The sequence below is a fragment of the Camellia sinensis genome, chromosome 2, assembly GCF_055761805.1.
Source record: "Camellia sinensis isolate YWXY chromosome 2, ASM5576180v1, whole genome shotgun sequence".
Lineage (NCBI taxonomy): Eukaryota > Viridiplantae > Streptophyta > Magnoliopsida > Ericales > Theaceae > Camellia > Camellia sinensis.
The window spans coordinates 47,338,518-47,353,698 of record NC_138962.1 but is presented as its reverse complement, the minus strand read 5'-3'; the positions used below and the strand labels follow the sequence as shown (position 1 = coordinate 47,353,698).

Sequence of the window (15,181 nt, the reverse complement as noted above, 5' to 3'; positions counted from 1 at the left end):
AATTCCAATCATCTTAATGTGTGAGTTCTCGAAAACAAGTTTTAAAGGTTTAGGCCCAACTACGTAATGACTCACAACTAATTTATATTCACTAGATCATAAAAGGATGTCATGGAGATATCAAGTGTGCCTAAGTCGCAAATTTAACTAGTAAGTGCTAATTCCCTGCACCTTCAAGTTAATTTTATTCTCCATACACTTTAATGCATCTACTTAAAAGATGATGATACTCCTCTTGTCATATCTATTTCTCGCTTCATAGTTACTTGCACTTAATTCTACTATCCACAAAAAGCACAGAATAAGCTATCAACTATGACAGCTCCTGAAGTAACTTAAGCGCGAATTAGGCTAAAGAGTCTAATTCAACACAATGCTCTCACGAGCCATGCGTCAAATTCTTAGAGTCATAACAACCTTGTCGGCCTTGACCTTTTCATTACTATGCTGCAACGTTTGCACTTAGTGGTAAACATTATTCAAAAACGTTAGCCTAGCTAAGGAATCATACAAAGAAGCCCCTCCTCATGTCTCACACTCAAGTATGGAAACAGTAAGTGTCCAGACTTAGACAAGTTATCAATGCTAATAGATTTTGCTGCTACTAAGCGTTAATCTTTTAACTTCAAGTGATACTTCAATGCACATTATTATAGTGCATGAAATTTTGCTCCATCCACTCCCAACAGTTGGATAAAGAGCAAAACACTGCTCATACTGGTTACTCATCTTACACTTAATGACTAATTCATTTAAGCTCGCATTTCTTGGATGACGTGACTCTTGAATGTTACTTCATCCAATGATGCAACATCATTACAAGTCAAATTACAAAGTCAATCCGCGCAGCTCAATAGTCAAGATCATATACAGATCTATTGAGGGCTTAATAATTTCATAACTCCAAAACTCGCCAACCAAAGCTACGTAGCATGCCGCTAACCATAGCGCACACATTAGTTTTTATTGTGCCAAACAAGGCAACAAAACCACGGCGACTTTGAGTCATGTTTCCTTACTTTGGCTCAATTAAGGTCTGACATAAAGTCTCCAAGACTTTTGCTCATCTAAAGAATAGGATTACATTGTTCACATTTGAACATCTCTACTAAGTCTAGGTCAACCAATTAACTTCCATAAGCTAAGTCAATTTAGAGAGAAATTCGCATTATGATTAATTTGATTAGCATAACATAATTTTGCCACAAAAATCTAAATTAAATAGTGACAATATTACACAAGTCGCAAGATCGAAAATCCGCTATGCTCGTAATCATCTCTTGCGCCACAGGTGACAATTATCCAAAATTTAATTTAATTTATGCGCAAAATATTGGTTTTCGGGACTTAATCTACAAAGATTTTTCTCAACCGAATAACCTCCCACTGACTATGGCATGTCTAAAAGCATGATAAAAAAATTCTAATTCCATACAATAGCATCATAATGTAGATTCAGAACCAACTCATGCTATGTTACAATTAATAATGGAATTTAAACAAATAACAATTAATTATGTTATTCTAATTACAACATATTAGAAACTCTAGGCAAAAAATAACAATATGCTGTATTTAATATTCAAATTATGCCATAATAGAAAGTATATCACTTTTGAAATTTTCTGAGATTTTCTGGTATTTTCTGAAATTTTAAATAACTAATAAACACACATAAAATTAGAAATAAATATTTCAGAATCTGGTAAAATGCAACAACCATACCAGTAAATATTAAACCATTACAGTGGTCTACAAAAAAACAAACAGCCCCAGAAACTTAATCATGCAACACCAAATGCATTTTAAAGCAGAAATAATGAATTATTATTTCAGGAAAAATATTTTTTATTTTCATAAAATTTTGAAAATTTTACAGAATATAGAAAATTTAATTCTGAGTCTAATGGTCCCAACCACGCTTAAAACAAAGCTATAACGAATTACTTATGACCATTTAACGCGATTCAGAATTTAAAACAAAACAAACCGCGCCTTAGTACCAGCAGCCAAGCCGCGGAGGAAAAACGGCGCGGCTCAACGCACGGCTCAGTGAGCGGTTCTGCACGCGGCTCAGCACCCGGCGCGCACGTGCGGAGCGCGAACGGCGCGCGCGTGGTAGCGCGTCTCAGCGTGTGAGAGCGCGTGGAAGTGCGTGGGCGAGGGTGGAAGTTGCTGACGGCGCCTTCCAGGGTGTTTTCTGGTCCAATTTCGGTACTGCCAGACTCCATTTTCCAAAACAAAAACATTTATGGTCTTAAAAAAAAATTTAATGAACATAAAAATGAGGTATTTTACACTCTCAATCTAATGGGAGTGAAAGTGCAAAAACCCTGCACTTCATCTTACTCCATCATTAATTTTCATGCATATATCATGTATATAAATTATAAAAAATATAAACATATTTTAATGCATAAAAATAAGCACGCAAATACTCATATTGGCTCTGATACCAATGTAAAACATAAAGTATTATAACGCAGTGGGAAAAACATTTAGATCATACCTTTAGGTGATAGAACCTCGCGGGTAAATTACGTGCTTCCAAAAACTGAACAACGAACCCAACAGTGGAGTGATATTACAAAATGGGTATCATCCACACAAGTCACAGTGCAAAATAGCTTGATCGTTGTTTAATGGGAGAGAGTCAGAGAGAGAGTCTGGAAAAAAGGTTATGGGTAAAAACCACATAACGTATCTGATATATCAATATATTATCTAAAATATATAATCAGATATATAACCACCAATATCTATCTATCCATCTATCCATATCAATTGATATAATAGATATAGATATCCTGAATTAGTTATCCAAATAAGTTTTGAATTAAAATTCAAACTTACATGGATAAGGTTCAAAAGGTTCAGGTTCAAAAGGTTCAAAGGGTCATGCCACATGGGCGCCCAATTTCTAACAGTCCTCTTTAAATTAATGTATATGTTGTAGAGATTTTAAACTAAATATATCCTATCACTCTATATAAATTTTGTTAAAAGAAGACAATCCATCAATATCAAATTTGCCAAATTAATACAACTAATCAATATTAATTTCGTCAAAAGGTGAATAGTGACCGGTTGAACTTTTCAAAATCGTGAATAGTAATATTTTCAAAATATTTTCATTTAAATAATATTTATAACAAATATAACATACAACCTATAGTTTAAACAGATTTAATTTTGTGTCAAATAATATAGAACATGTGCATTAAAAAATCCAAATATGTGTATTAAAAGATCAAAATTTTCAAATAATATTTTAGACATCATCAAAATTAAACAACATGATTAACAATAACCTAGCCTTGAAAAGGTTCACAGCAACGACTACTTAAAACTACTCCTAAGAAATAAAATGCAGTACAGGAATTGAAGTGTTGAAAATATAAAGAACTGGAAATGTAAAAATTGAAAAGAAATAAGAAGTAAATAAACTGGTTTATGGATCTAAGTCTGGGTTCGTACAATGTAGCCATGAATGGCTATTTATAGGCAAGCATTTGTAAGAAAAAACTACCTAAAACTTCCTACTCTTCTATCTCATCCATTTCATACTCCATGATCTTCCATAATTTCCTTCAACCTCCACTTCATGCTCCATGTTCTCTACTTTGTTCTCCATTATCTTTCTACATTTTATAACTTCTCATAACCTCCAAGTGAGTAGGGGGCTACCACATGTCCTGCAATAATAAATAATAAAAATTACATATTTATAGTGCCAACATTACCCCCCCACGGCCCTTAAAAATGATATTTACTTGAATTTTTTAAGGGCTGAACTAAGCATATGACTAATCTAAGTAACAAAATGCTTTGAATAATGTCAACAAAGTGCTTCGAATGATATAATAACACTAATAAAGGGCTTCGAATGAGCATGAAATTATGACTAAATGTCTCGAATTATATATGTATATATATATGCCTTGAAGGGATATTATATATGTACTTCGAATCGGCATCAATCCGTCGAAGGAAATTAAATAATTTTATTTTACTCGTACTTCAAACACTTAGAAAACTTGGAACATTTTGAAGTAGTTGATGTTGCTTGCACTTAGAATCATTCAGAACCTCATATTTTTAAGGCAAAGCCAATGATTCACCTTAACAAGCTATTACACATGCTAAACAACAAGTTTCGAATGTGGTACAAAGGACCAAAAAATCACCCTTCTATGGTCTAAGTGTTTATAAATGACCAAATTCATCATTCGAAGGTCTTGCAGAAAAGCTTCAAATGATAACCTCATATTTTTAAGGAAAAGCCAATGATTCACCTTAGCAAGCTATTACACATGCTAAATAACCAGCTTCGAAGGTGGTATAGAGGGCCAAAATCATTCTTCGAAGGTCGAAGGTGCCGACAAAGGACGAATTACATCATTGTAAATACTCGACAAAGCTTCGAAGGTTCACAACCACAAATATTATTTCTTCGAAGCTATTGTTAATGCAAGATGGAGTGATTCGAAGCTTGCAAAATTATGGCAAAAGGGCTTTCGAAGCAACTTTTGGCCAACATTGTGGTTATTCAAATTTTGTATATTCTGGTTCACACATAATTAATGAAAATATTAACTTTATGCTTCGAACCAATTATTAATTCTCCGAAGACACCAAACTATTGTTCTTCAAACCAACTTTTGTAAAATACTAGTTACATTTTCATGTAACAAATGGCTATAAAAATGTTTATCAGTAAAGCCACTAATTATCATGCCAAAAATAAGTATTATTTGACAATTAATTACTTGTTATTTTACATATATTTGAAGGAAGGTACACATTTTGAAAGTTTTCTCATCTCATGTTACATTTCGAAAGTGTTTATTGATGAAAAAACCACCCTTTGAAAGTCACATATGTTACTAAAGGATCAAAGTCATCCTGCGAAAGTGCTCACGACATCTCTTCGAACCAAATCCAAAGAATTTGATTATTATGAAATTAGTTTGGCGTTCCAACTAGCCATTAGCAACTATAAAATGATGTTTCAATGAATATATATAATAGCACAACCATTTATCATTCGAAAAGAGGTTTAATAACCCTCACATATTCTTAATAACATGCTTCGAAGGTAACCACAAAACTAAAAGGTGATGGTTTTATGGATCAACTAATAACCATATTTTTGGCCCAATTTATTGCAATAACGAAATATTATTTGTTAGCCATTCCATCAAAGTCAACGTTTGATTTGATCTACAAATCCAAAATGGATTTTGTACAACAAAAGTCATGGTATAGTGTGACCATGAAAATTCATACTTTTCGACACTTTGAAAAATGTCAAAAATTTTGAATTCATGAACAGTGGCTTGTTCATTATTCTGGACCATGTTTGTTTTAAAAACATGATTTTCGCCGAATTGATTTTCATAATTATTTGGTAAAGTGGGCTGTTTTCCATGTTATCCATTAATGGCTTATGAAAATCTTATATAGGTATGTTATTTTCATGACTTGACTTTCAAAAAATTAGTTTTTGAACCCCCCGAGCCATGCATGGAACATCATTCTTAGCCAAATTTGGCTCAAGAGCATGCTCTTTCGTTATGTTAATTTCATAATTTGGCTTTTTAAAAATGGGCTCTTAAACCCCCTAAGCCATTAATGAAATCAACTATTTGCTTTTATTATTTTCAACCATGGAAAAATTTTGAAAAAATTCACCAATTCCAGCCATTAAAGCCTCAGTTAAAGACTTGGTAGTGAGAGTTAACAACTCATCATTCCATTGGTGAATTTCCATATCAAATTGATGAATTTCTCCAATCAAACGATGTCTTTTTTTCTTCCACCAAATAATATTGTAAGGGATGAAAGTTTGTTTCATCAAGAAGATGGATCTCTTCTTGAAGATCCAAATTTTTTTGTTTGCACCAAAAAATTTCATCTAGGCTATTCGAAATGGACAAATCCAATTCATTTTTCATTTCTTACACTTGACATCCTACTAGGCGTACCAAAAATATATGTTGGCTTTTTTGGCTTTCGAAGGTTAATTATGTAATTTTAAGCGTGCCAGCAAGGATCAATCAGTCCTTACAGAATGTTTAATTGCCAACCAATTATCAGACAATTGTGTTGAAATTCTTTTAACCTCAATGAAAAGAACTTTTAATGGTGGCTTGTTTTAGGAGCAATTTATAAGAAATAACAGGTACATAACAATTTAAAAACTGAATTTCATTGAGTAAATAGGAATTTACATTGAAATGACCCAGTCTTGAAAAGGTTTACAGCAACGATTACTTGAAACTACTCTTAGGAAATGAAGTACAGTATAGGAATTGAAGTGTTGAAAATGTAAAGAACTGGAAGGAAATAAGAAGTAAATAAACTAGTTTTTGGATCTGAGTCTGGGTCCTTACAATGTAGCCATGAATGGCTATTTATAGGCAAACATTTGTAAGAAAAAACTATCTAAACTACCCACCCTTCCACCTCATCCATTTCATACTCCATAATCTTCCATAACTTTCTTCAACCTCCACTTCATGCTCCATGTTCTTCACTTTGTTCTTCATCATCTTTCCACATTTCATAACTTCTCATAACCTCCAAATGAGTAGGAGGCTACCACATGTCCCGCAATAATAAACAATAAAAATTGCAGATTTATGGTGCCAACACACTATCAAGTGGGTTGCTTCTCACTCCATCTCAAATGGTGGTGAGGTATGGCTAAAGAACTATATTGATTTTGATCAGGTTTTCTTTGCTAGAGATAATGTAGGTGCTAATATAGCACAAAACATGGCCATTCGAGTTGGGTCTGAAGCTATTGTTGTACACACAATGCATATATATGTGTATGTATGATATTTATATACATACATATATATATATATATATATAGAGAGAGAGAGAGATGATGTGATATATGGGTGTGGGTGAGGGACCTTAGGTTACCAAAAAAAAATATTGTGGACCTTTCATATTACTAAAAGTTTGAGAGGGATGTTAAACTAATTTTCCCATTTTATTTTGTGACCCATTTTTATGTTTACAAACATGCATTCATTTTTTTCAACAATACTAGAAACATAGAGACTAAATACATAATGGAACACATATGGCTTACAAAGAGTGGTTTCTACATGTAGATCCTAAATCATGTGAGTCCACTCCTTGTGAAATATTTATATTTGGCCTCCTTGGAAACTTAGGTTTTTAGTCAAAGACTCATTACAAGTTATCAAATTATTTTTTTATTTTTTTACATATCTTTTTGTAAAGGATTAAAAAGTCACTGAAAAAAGCAAGTTCCAAACGTTATTGTTTTTGTTTTTGGTATAAATTACACTTTTTCGTCCTTTATGTTTGACTGTTTTCTCACTTTGGCTTCTATTTTTTTTTTCTTCCTCTTACTTTGGCCCTTCATGTTTCAAGTTTTTTATTTTTTTTATTTTTTTTATTTTTTTAAAATTTACTCTAAAATTTAATTTATATCCAAAATTAGATAGAAAATGACATATTGACATTCATGTGTCATAAACATATTTTATCATATATAACTCACATCATTATCACAATTCTAAACCTCAATATAGTAATATAGTTTTTATATCATGTAACAATAAAGTGATGTTTTTTTATTTAATAGCAGTTTAATCTTAAGGGTAAATTGAGAAAAACTTAAAATACAAAAATTTAAAATAAAAACTAAAAATTAAAAAAAAAAGCTAAATTAACAAAATGATCATATATAAAAATAATAATGTTGGAGATCCACGTTCAAAAATATATTCACCATGATGTAGTAAAGATGATAAATCCTATATAATAGTTTTAACCTAAAAGTTAAAAAGTTACAAAAAAAAAAGAAATCAAAAAACTTATACCTTGCACAAAAAAGTCAAAAATTTCCCTTTCTCTCTACTTTTTGCATGTCTTTTCGTAAAAAATCAAAAAGTCATCTCAAACATACAAGTTTTTTTACCTCATATTTAGCTAAAAAATTACTAAAATAACTTATTTTCAAACGAAGCCTAAGTGTATGATCAATTAAAAACTGACATTTATCCGATCACATCATTATAGGATCTCAAACATTTTCTATATAAAAGACAATCACTCTGTTTGGTTATGATTTTCAGGATTTACTTTTCAGAAAATTGAAGTTTTTTATTTTTCGTGTTTTTTTTTTATTTTTACTGATTTTTTTTTTAATATTTTAAGTAATATTTTTAATTTTTATATACATCTAATGTAAATTCATTTAAAAACTAAATACTAAAAATATAAAAAAAAAATACAAAAATTCAATACATTTTTCGTATTCTTGTATATTTATTAATTTTTTAAAATATTGTTTTACAAATATTTAATTTTTAGATACATCTAAGTATGTAAAAAAGGAAAAAAAATACTTAAAATTTTAAAAATATATATATTTAAAACAAAAAAAATACAAAAATAAAAAATCTAATTTTCAAAAAATTTAATTTAAAAAATCAAAATCAAACATAGGGACCTTGTCTTTTTTTTATGGGAGCTTTTTTAATAAATCCATTTTCTAAGAGTTTTATTCCATCCAACCCATATTCTTTTTGACTATTCCATTAGGTCCAATTTGAGATAAGAAGACCAAAATACCCTTTTCATCTACTTATGTTCCATTTAGTTCACATTATTTTCTTATGTTTCAATAAGTCCTATGGGTGACATAATTACCAAAATACCCTTAATGTGAATGTTCACACCGTTAATATAAATGTTTATATCGTCAATGTGTAGGGGCCCGGCTCATGTCGATCCTCGTGGGTGTCGGGAAAAATTCGAGTCGGGCCGGGCCAGCCCAAAAGCCAAAAAAATAGGCCCGACCCGGCCCGTTGATAATATGAATATTCACATTGACAAGTTAACATTTATATTGATAGGAGTGTAAAATTGGCCTGCGACCCGGGGGCGGCCTTAAACCAACCTGTCGCCCGGGCCGGCCCGTTCACAATATGAATATTCACATTGACATATTAACATTAACATTAACATTGACAAGAGTGTAAAATTGGCCCATGACCCGTGGGCAGCCCAAAGCCCGGGCCCCGGCCTTGGTCGGGTTTCGGGCTGCCCACGGGCTGCGGGCCAATTTTACACTCCTATCAATGTGAATGTTAACATGTCAATGTGAATATTCACATTGCCAACGGGCCGGGCCCGCCCTGGCACGAGGTCGGGCTTCGGGCTGCCCACGGGTCACGGGCCAATTGTACACTCTTATCAATGTGAATATTAACATGTCAATGTGAATATTCACACTGTCAACAGGCCGAGCCGTGGACGGGTTTCGGGCAGCCACGGGCGCGGGCTAATTTTACACTCCTATCAATGTGCATGTTAACATGTCAATGTGAATATTCACATTGTCACGGGTCGGGCCAAGCCCGCCTCGGGCTGCGGTCGGGCTTCGGGCTGCCCACGGGCTGCGGGCCAATTTTACACTCTTATCAATGTGAATGTTAACATGTCAATGTGAATATTCACATTGTCAACGGGCCGGGCCGGGTCCACCCCGGGCCGCGGGCGGGCTTTTGGCCGTCCATGGGCCGCGGGCCAATTTTATACTCTTATCAATGTAAATATTCAAATTGTCAACGGGCCGGACCGGGCCCGTCCTGGGCCGTCCATGGGTCGCGGGTGGGTTTCGTGCCGCCACGGGACGGAGGCCAATTTTACACTTCTATTAATGTGAATGTTAACATGTCAATGTGAATATTCATATTGTCAACGGGCCGGGCCGGGCTGAGTCGGGCCCCCCCTGGGCTGCTGTCTAGTTTTATACTCTTATCAATGTGAATGTTAACATGTCAATGTGAACATTCACATTGTCAACAGGCGGGGCCGGGCCCGCCCACTGGCCGTAGGCGGGTTTCGGGCAGTTACGAGGCGCAGGCTAATTTTACACTCCTATTAATGTGAATGTTAACATGTCAATGTGAATATTCACATTGTCAACGGGCCGGGCCGGGCCCGCCCCGGGTTGCGGGTGGGCTTTTGGCTGCCCATGGGCCGCAGCCCAATTTTATACTCTTATCAATGTGAATGTTAACATGTCAATGTGAATATTCACATTGTCAACGGGCTGGGCCGGGCCCGCCTCGGCCCGCCCATGGACCGCGGGCGGGTTTCGCGCTGCCACGGGACGAGGGCCAATTTTATACTCCTATTAATGTGAATTTTAACATGTCAATGTGAATATTCACATTGTCAACGGCCCGGGCCCACCCTGGCTCGCAGGCGGGTTTCGGGCCGCCCACGAGCCAATTTATATTCCTACAAATGTGAATTTTAAAATATGAATGTTCACATCATTAAATTGCTAATCGTTGAAAAAATATTTATAAGGGTATCAAAATTAAATATAAGGGCATAAGTGTCTAAGAAAATAATGTAAATTAAGAAAATAGACTTTAGGAAATAAAACTATACATATATGAGACTAAATGAGTTAAAAAATTCTTTCATGAACTTCTTAAATTAAAACACTTCTAAATTAGACTTATCAATAAAAATCTTTTTCTTATTAATCCTTGCTTTTGGAGACGTGGAAGCGGTTAATCGTAAAAAAAAGGAAAGAGATACATAAAGAAGGGCGCGAGCCGTACGGTGGGAGTTGTAAATCACGTGTAATGGACAGTCCGTGGGAATGAATGATCCAACTTTGCTTTTTTCTGGTAGATAAAGTAGAACAACTCTCGTTTACTCCTCCCCAATCACTCTCACTCTAGATTTCCTTGTCTATGAAGGTAACAATCACACTTCTCTCTCTCTCTCTCTCTCCCCCCTAGTTGAGATTGTTTTGGGTTTCATCGGTGTTTTTTTGCTGATTCCCTGTGTATTGCCCTGTTTGTCTTGTCTTGTCTCTGTAGATTATCACTGTGAAACGAAGCAAATCATCGATGTTTATGACTCCTGAATCACTGGCTCAAATGGGTCGCAAGAAGAAGAGCAAGTGGCCTTTCATGTTCAAAGGTTTTGAACTCGCTCCCCCTAGTATCTTTCTTATTTGTATATGTTTATCTTTGAATTGTTAACAATCTAGGGCTAGGGTTTTGATTATTGATTTTTTTTTTTTTTTTTAATGGATACCCATTTGTTGAAATTGCAGAATTCGATCAAAAGTCGAACCTCCCAGTACATTGGATTTCGTTGTAGTTTTGTTGGTAGAATTGGTAGTTAAGTTCTTTTTGGTTTAGGGGATTTTAGGAGAATTATGTAAGCAGGGGAGATTCGTTAATCGGATGTTCTGTTGGGACGGTCTTAGTTAAATTTGGCTGATTTTCGAGTGTGAGAACTATTCTGTAGGACTGCTTATGGTTTTGGAAATTTTGTTAAATCTACTAATTTGGATTGTTAAATGGAGTTTCTGGGGAAGAAGAGGAAGGGAACTGATGTTATACCGACAAGTCGAAATAACCTAAAATCGTTGACGTTCATTTTGTCCCACTTGTCGTTGGAAGATTACTCAAGGCAGAGAAAGAAATACAAGGAAGAAATTGTTATAGAAACTGTTGCTTCTTGTAAGAGTGTAGTCAATGGAGCTGTCACTGCCCCTCCATTTGTAGGTATATGTTCTGATCCACCATCAAGGGGTCTCAAGAGGAAAATTGGGTGTATTGATGCAGCAACTCGACTAGGTAGGAAGAAGAAGATCGAACAAGAGTATGATTTGGGTGCAATGATTGGGAAAGGGAAATTTGGGTTGGTAGTTTTGTGTCGGAGTAAAGCAAGTGGACAACAGTTTGCGTGCAAGACGTTGCGCAAGGGGGATGAGATTGTGCATCGGGAGGTGGAAATTATGCAGCACCTTTCTGGGCATCCGGGCGTTGTTACACTGAAAGCAGTGTATGAGGACACTGAGTCATTCCATCTTGTGATGGAGCTTTGTTCTGGTGGAAGGTTGCTGGACCAGATGACTAGGGGAAAGCGGTATTCCGAGCAAGGAGCTGCTAAATTACTCAAGGAATTAATGTTGGTTATTAAATATTGCCATGACATGGGTGTTGTTCACAGGGACATAAAGCCAGAGAATATCCTCCTTACAAGTTGTGGGCAAATGAAGCTTGCAGACTTTGGTTTAGCTGTGAGAATTTCAAATGGTGAGTACGAACTACCATAATGCCAAATTTCTGTCATAATTAAAGTTGTTTCCCTATTCACTAATGTATAGAAATATATATTATTAAAGGTTATGTCATGTTGGAATTTTACTATAAAAGACCACCTATAGATGCTCATGCTTTTTCTGTCAACATTACTGTTCTTAAACTAATTTCTGGATTTCTGGGTGCATCTCATTTTTAACTTTCTGCTTTTTACTTCTATGTTGTTTCCGTTCTATGAATCCTTGTAAATGATGCATCCATTTTGTGTTATATATATTTCTTGATTTTTTAGACATAGATGTTTGAAATGCTCTTTGGGTGGTATGGACAGCATGAACTTACTAAAATAAAATAAAGCCAGTCTGAGAAGTCTGTTTAACTAGACCAAACTAACAAGACTATGCTTGGATAAGAGGATTTTGCTTCTGTTGATATTTTTTGCAGTATGGGTTGTAGTAATTGTAGGGTGTTTTGTGAAAAAGGAAAAAAAAAAAAAAAAAAGATTGGCTAGTGTTGGGTACTTTTTAAATATATCATTAAAGTAAAACTCATCATCAATTTTCTCGAGAATAAAGTTTCCCTTTATGATATATATTATGTGATGCTAATATCATGAATCAGAACTAGCCACTTCTTGCAAGGTCATTGTACTGAACAACCATGGCTAAACCCTGATTAGCACTGTTTCATCCCTTATATTTTGGCTTCGTTCATCATTGTATCTGTAATCTTTCTTGTGTCCTTCAGTTAACAAAATTTACCATTGACTTTACGACGATTATGGTGAATAGTGGGGATGATTGGTGTACCGAGATTGTTACCATTGAAATCAATAGCTGATACAAAAAATTTCTTTGGCTCCTGAACTATCAGGGGTGCCAGCTTTATGGGGTGTTTTCACTTATCTGGATTGCCTGTGGCTCTATTTGACAAACCGTTGTTTACTTATTTCATTTGTTTGCCAATATCTCCTTCTTTTTCATTGTTATCCAAAGAAATCGGAACAAATATTCCGTAGATCAGGTGGAAAAGATAGAAAGCAGGACTTTGATTGTTTTAACTTGGGATGTATTGTCTTGGATAAAATCCAAGCACACATAGAAAAACTATTGAACTCAGACGTTGTTTGCTTATATCCAAGCATGCATGGGGACAATTAAACTTGAACTTAGACTTGAAGATGACAGGAGCAGGTAAAATTTCTGGGAATAGCATCTACATGCTAATATTTGAAATAAAGTAGAAATTAGTGCCGTTCAGCTTGGCTGCTGCTTTTGTTTTAGATATGCTTTGACTTGGAACTGATAACTGGCCTCAAAATTGTTCCTATTTGATTCCCATGGCCCAAGACTCCTTACCAAGCAAATTTAGGTTGGTTTCCACAGAACTGTTAGCCTGTGGGTGACTAGCCAATCAACTGCTCCCGCATGACTATTTTTGATATTATGGTGTTTTCTAATTTTCTGTATTAGTGTTTTTTGTTGTTTTCTTCACAACTCTCTTTTCTTTGTGCTGAACAACCTAGTTTATACAAATTTCTCAACATATATAAATAACTCAATCTTCTCTTCTACAGGTCAAAGCCTGACAGGTGTGGTTGGAAGTCCTGCCTATGTTGCCCCAGAAGTTTTGAGCGGTGAGTATTCAGAGAAAGTGGATATCTGGGGTGCTGGTGTCCTACTACATGCACTGTTGGTTGGTGAGCTCCCATTTCAAGGTGATTCTGTAGAATCCGTGTTTGAGGCTGTCAACAAGGTGAAACTTGATTTTTGCAGTGGAGTATGGGAATCAGTACCCCAAGCTGCTTGTGATCTAATTGCTCATATGCTTACAAGGGATGTTTCAGCGAGGTTCAATGCTGACGAAGTACTAAGTAAGCCTCAATATACTTCTCTTGCCTTCATTAGGCTGCATTTTGGTAATCAGATAACTAGGCACGGGAAGGGTTAACTTCTCTTATTGCTACCATTTTGGTTGTCTAAAATGAAGGAAATGACTAATTTTGTTGGAAGTTGCATACCAATCTGTTTTAAATCTCCATTCATCTCATTTTTTTCATTTTTTTTTCCACTAGCAAAGCCTGTACCGCACTCGTGATGGTCATAAAAGCTTGCACCAAATGCTTCCCCAGAGCGGGACAAGAAGTTCCACTGCTAGTGCTAAGACAACCAAATAAAAAAATTTCGATGTTGTGGATATTTATAATTTAATATAATAATTAAATCATAATATTATAGAAACATTTTTTGGGTAAGTAATAATATAGAAACATGTGCAAGGATGAATCAGATGGGTAAGTGTTCTGTCTCATTCACCCCCAGTTTCGTAGCATTCTTTTACTTTTGGCTTTGTTAAAGCCAAATGAAACCGTTGTCTCATCTCTTTGTACATTAATGATCCGATTTATATTTTTCCAGATCATCCGTGGATTTTGGCCCATACAGAATCCACATTGAAGACACTGGCTTCCAAGCCAAAAATGGATAACCATGTAAGATTGACTTCACGAAAACTGACTGCCAGACATGCAGTGGAGTCGGAGAGAAACAAGGTAGTAACCAGCAGCTCTCTCAGTGATGACTCTATGTTAGCTTTCTCATCCAATAACTCGACTAAGAAGGCAGAAGATGACAACTATGGTTTTGTTGATGCCCTCGCTATGGAGATTTCGCGTATGAGGATATCTGAGCCAAAGAGAAGCAGGTTATGTGTCCCTGCCAGCCCAATCCAACAGGAGTGCCCCTCTAACATAAAGGTTAACAACCTCTGTACAGCATTTTGACTCTGCTGAAGATGACTTACCTCCGGAGGAGCTTAACTTGACACTTGATAGTGAAGGGGAAGAAGCCATGGTTAGCTACTTTTCGACAACAAAGTAATCACTCGAGAGTCTTTAATTTCGTGTATAAATCGAGGGTATTATTAACTAGCACGTTAAGTGCTCATGTGATGTAAGTTTATGCCTGACCTAACAAATTATGTATGCGGGTTTGTAAATCTGTGTGTAAATAAAAGATGCATGTGCTTGGTGTGTCGGTTAGCCATGGAAA

At 35.4% G+C, this 15,181-nt stretch overlaps 1 protein-coding gene across 1 annotated transcript; it reads left to right on the top strand.

The window, feature by feature from the left end:
• Window positions 1-10,572: 10,572 nt before the first annotated feature.
• Window positions 10,573-15,181, top strand: LOC114310660 (serine/threonine-protein kinase PEPKR2). The gene is made up of 5 exons (XM_028256720.2): window positions 10,573-10,772; window positions 10,896-10,998; window positions 11,135-12,125; window positions 13,708-14,004; window positions 14,549-15,181. Exons 3-5 carry the CDS (start codon window positions 11,384-11,386, stop codon window positions 14,911-14,913), a joined length of 1,404 nt encoding a protein of 467 aa, XP_028112521.2. The 5' UTR covers window positions 10,573-10,772; window positions 10,896-10,998; window positions 11,135-11,383; the 3' UTR covers window positions 14,914-15,181.

Bases quoted from the DNA above. Each gene is read 5' to 3' on its own strand.
- LOC114310660 (XM_028256720.2), top strand. From the start codon at position 11,384: ATGGAGTTTCTGGGGAAGAAGAGGAAGGGAACTGATGTTATACCGACA. The intron at 12,126-13,707 runs GTGAGTACGAAC...TCTCTTCTACAG, and splicing joins AGCTGTGAGAATTTCAAATG to GTCAAAGCCTGACAGGTGTG. The intron at 14,005-14,548 runs GTAAGCCTCAAT...ATATTTTTCCAG, and splicing joins CAATGCTGACGAAGTACTAA to ATCATCCGTGGATTTTGGCC.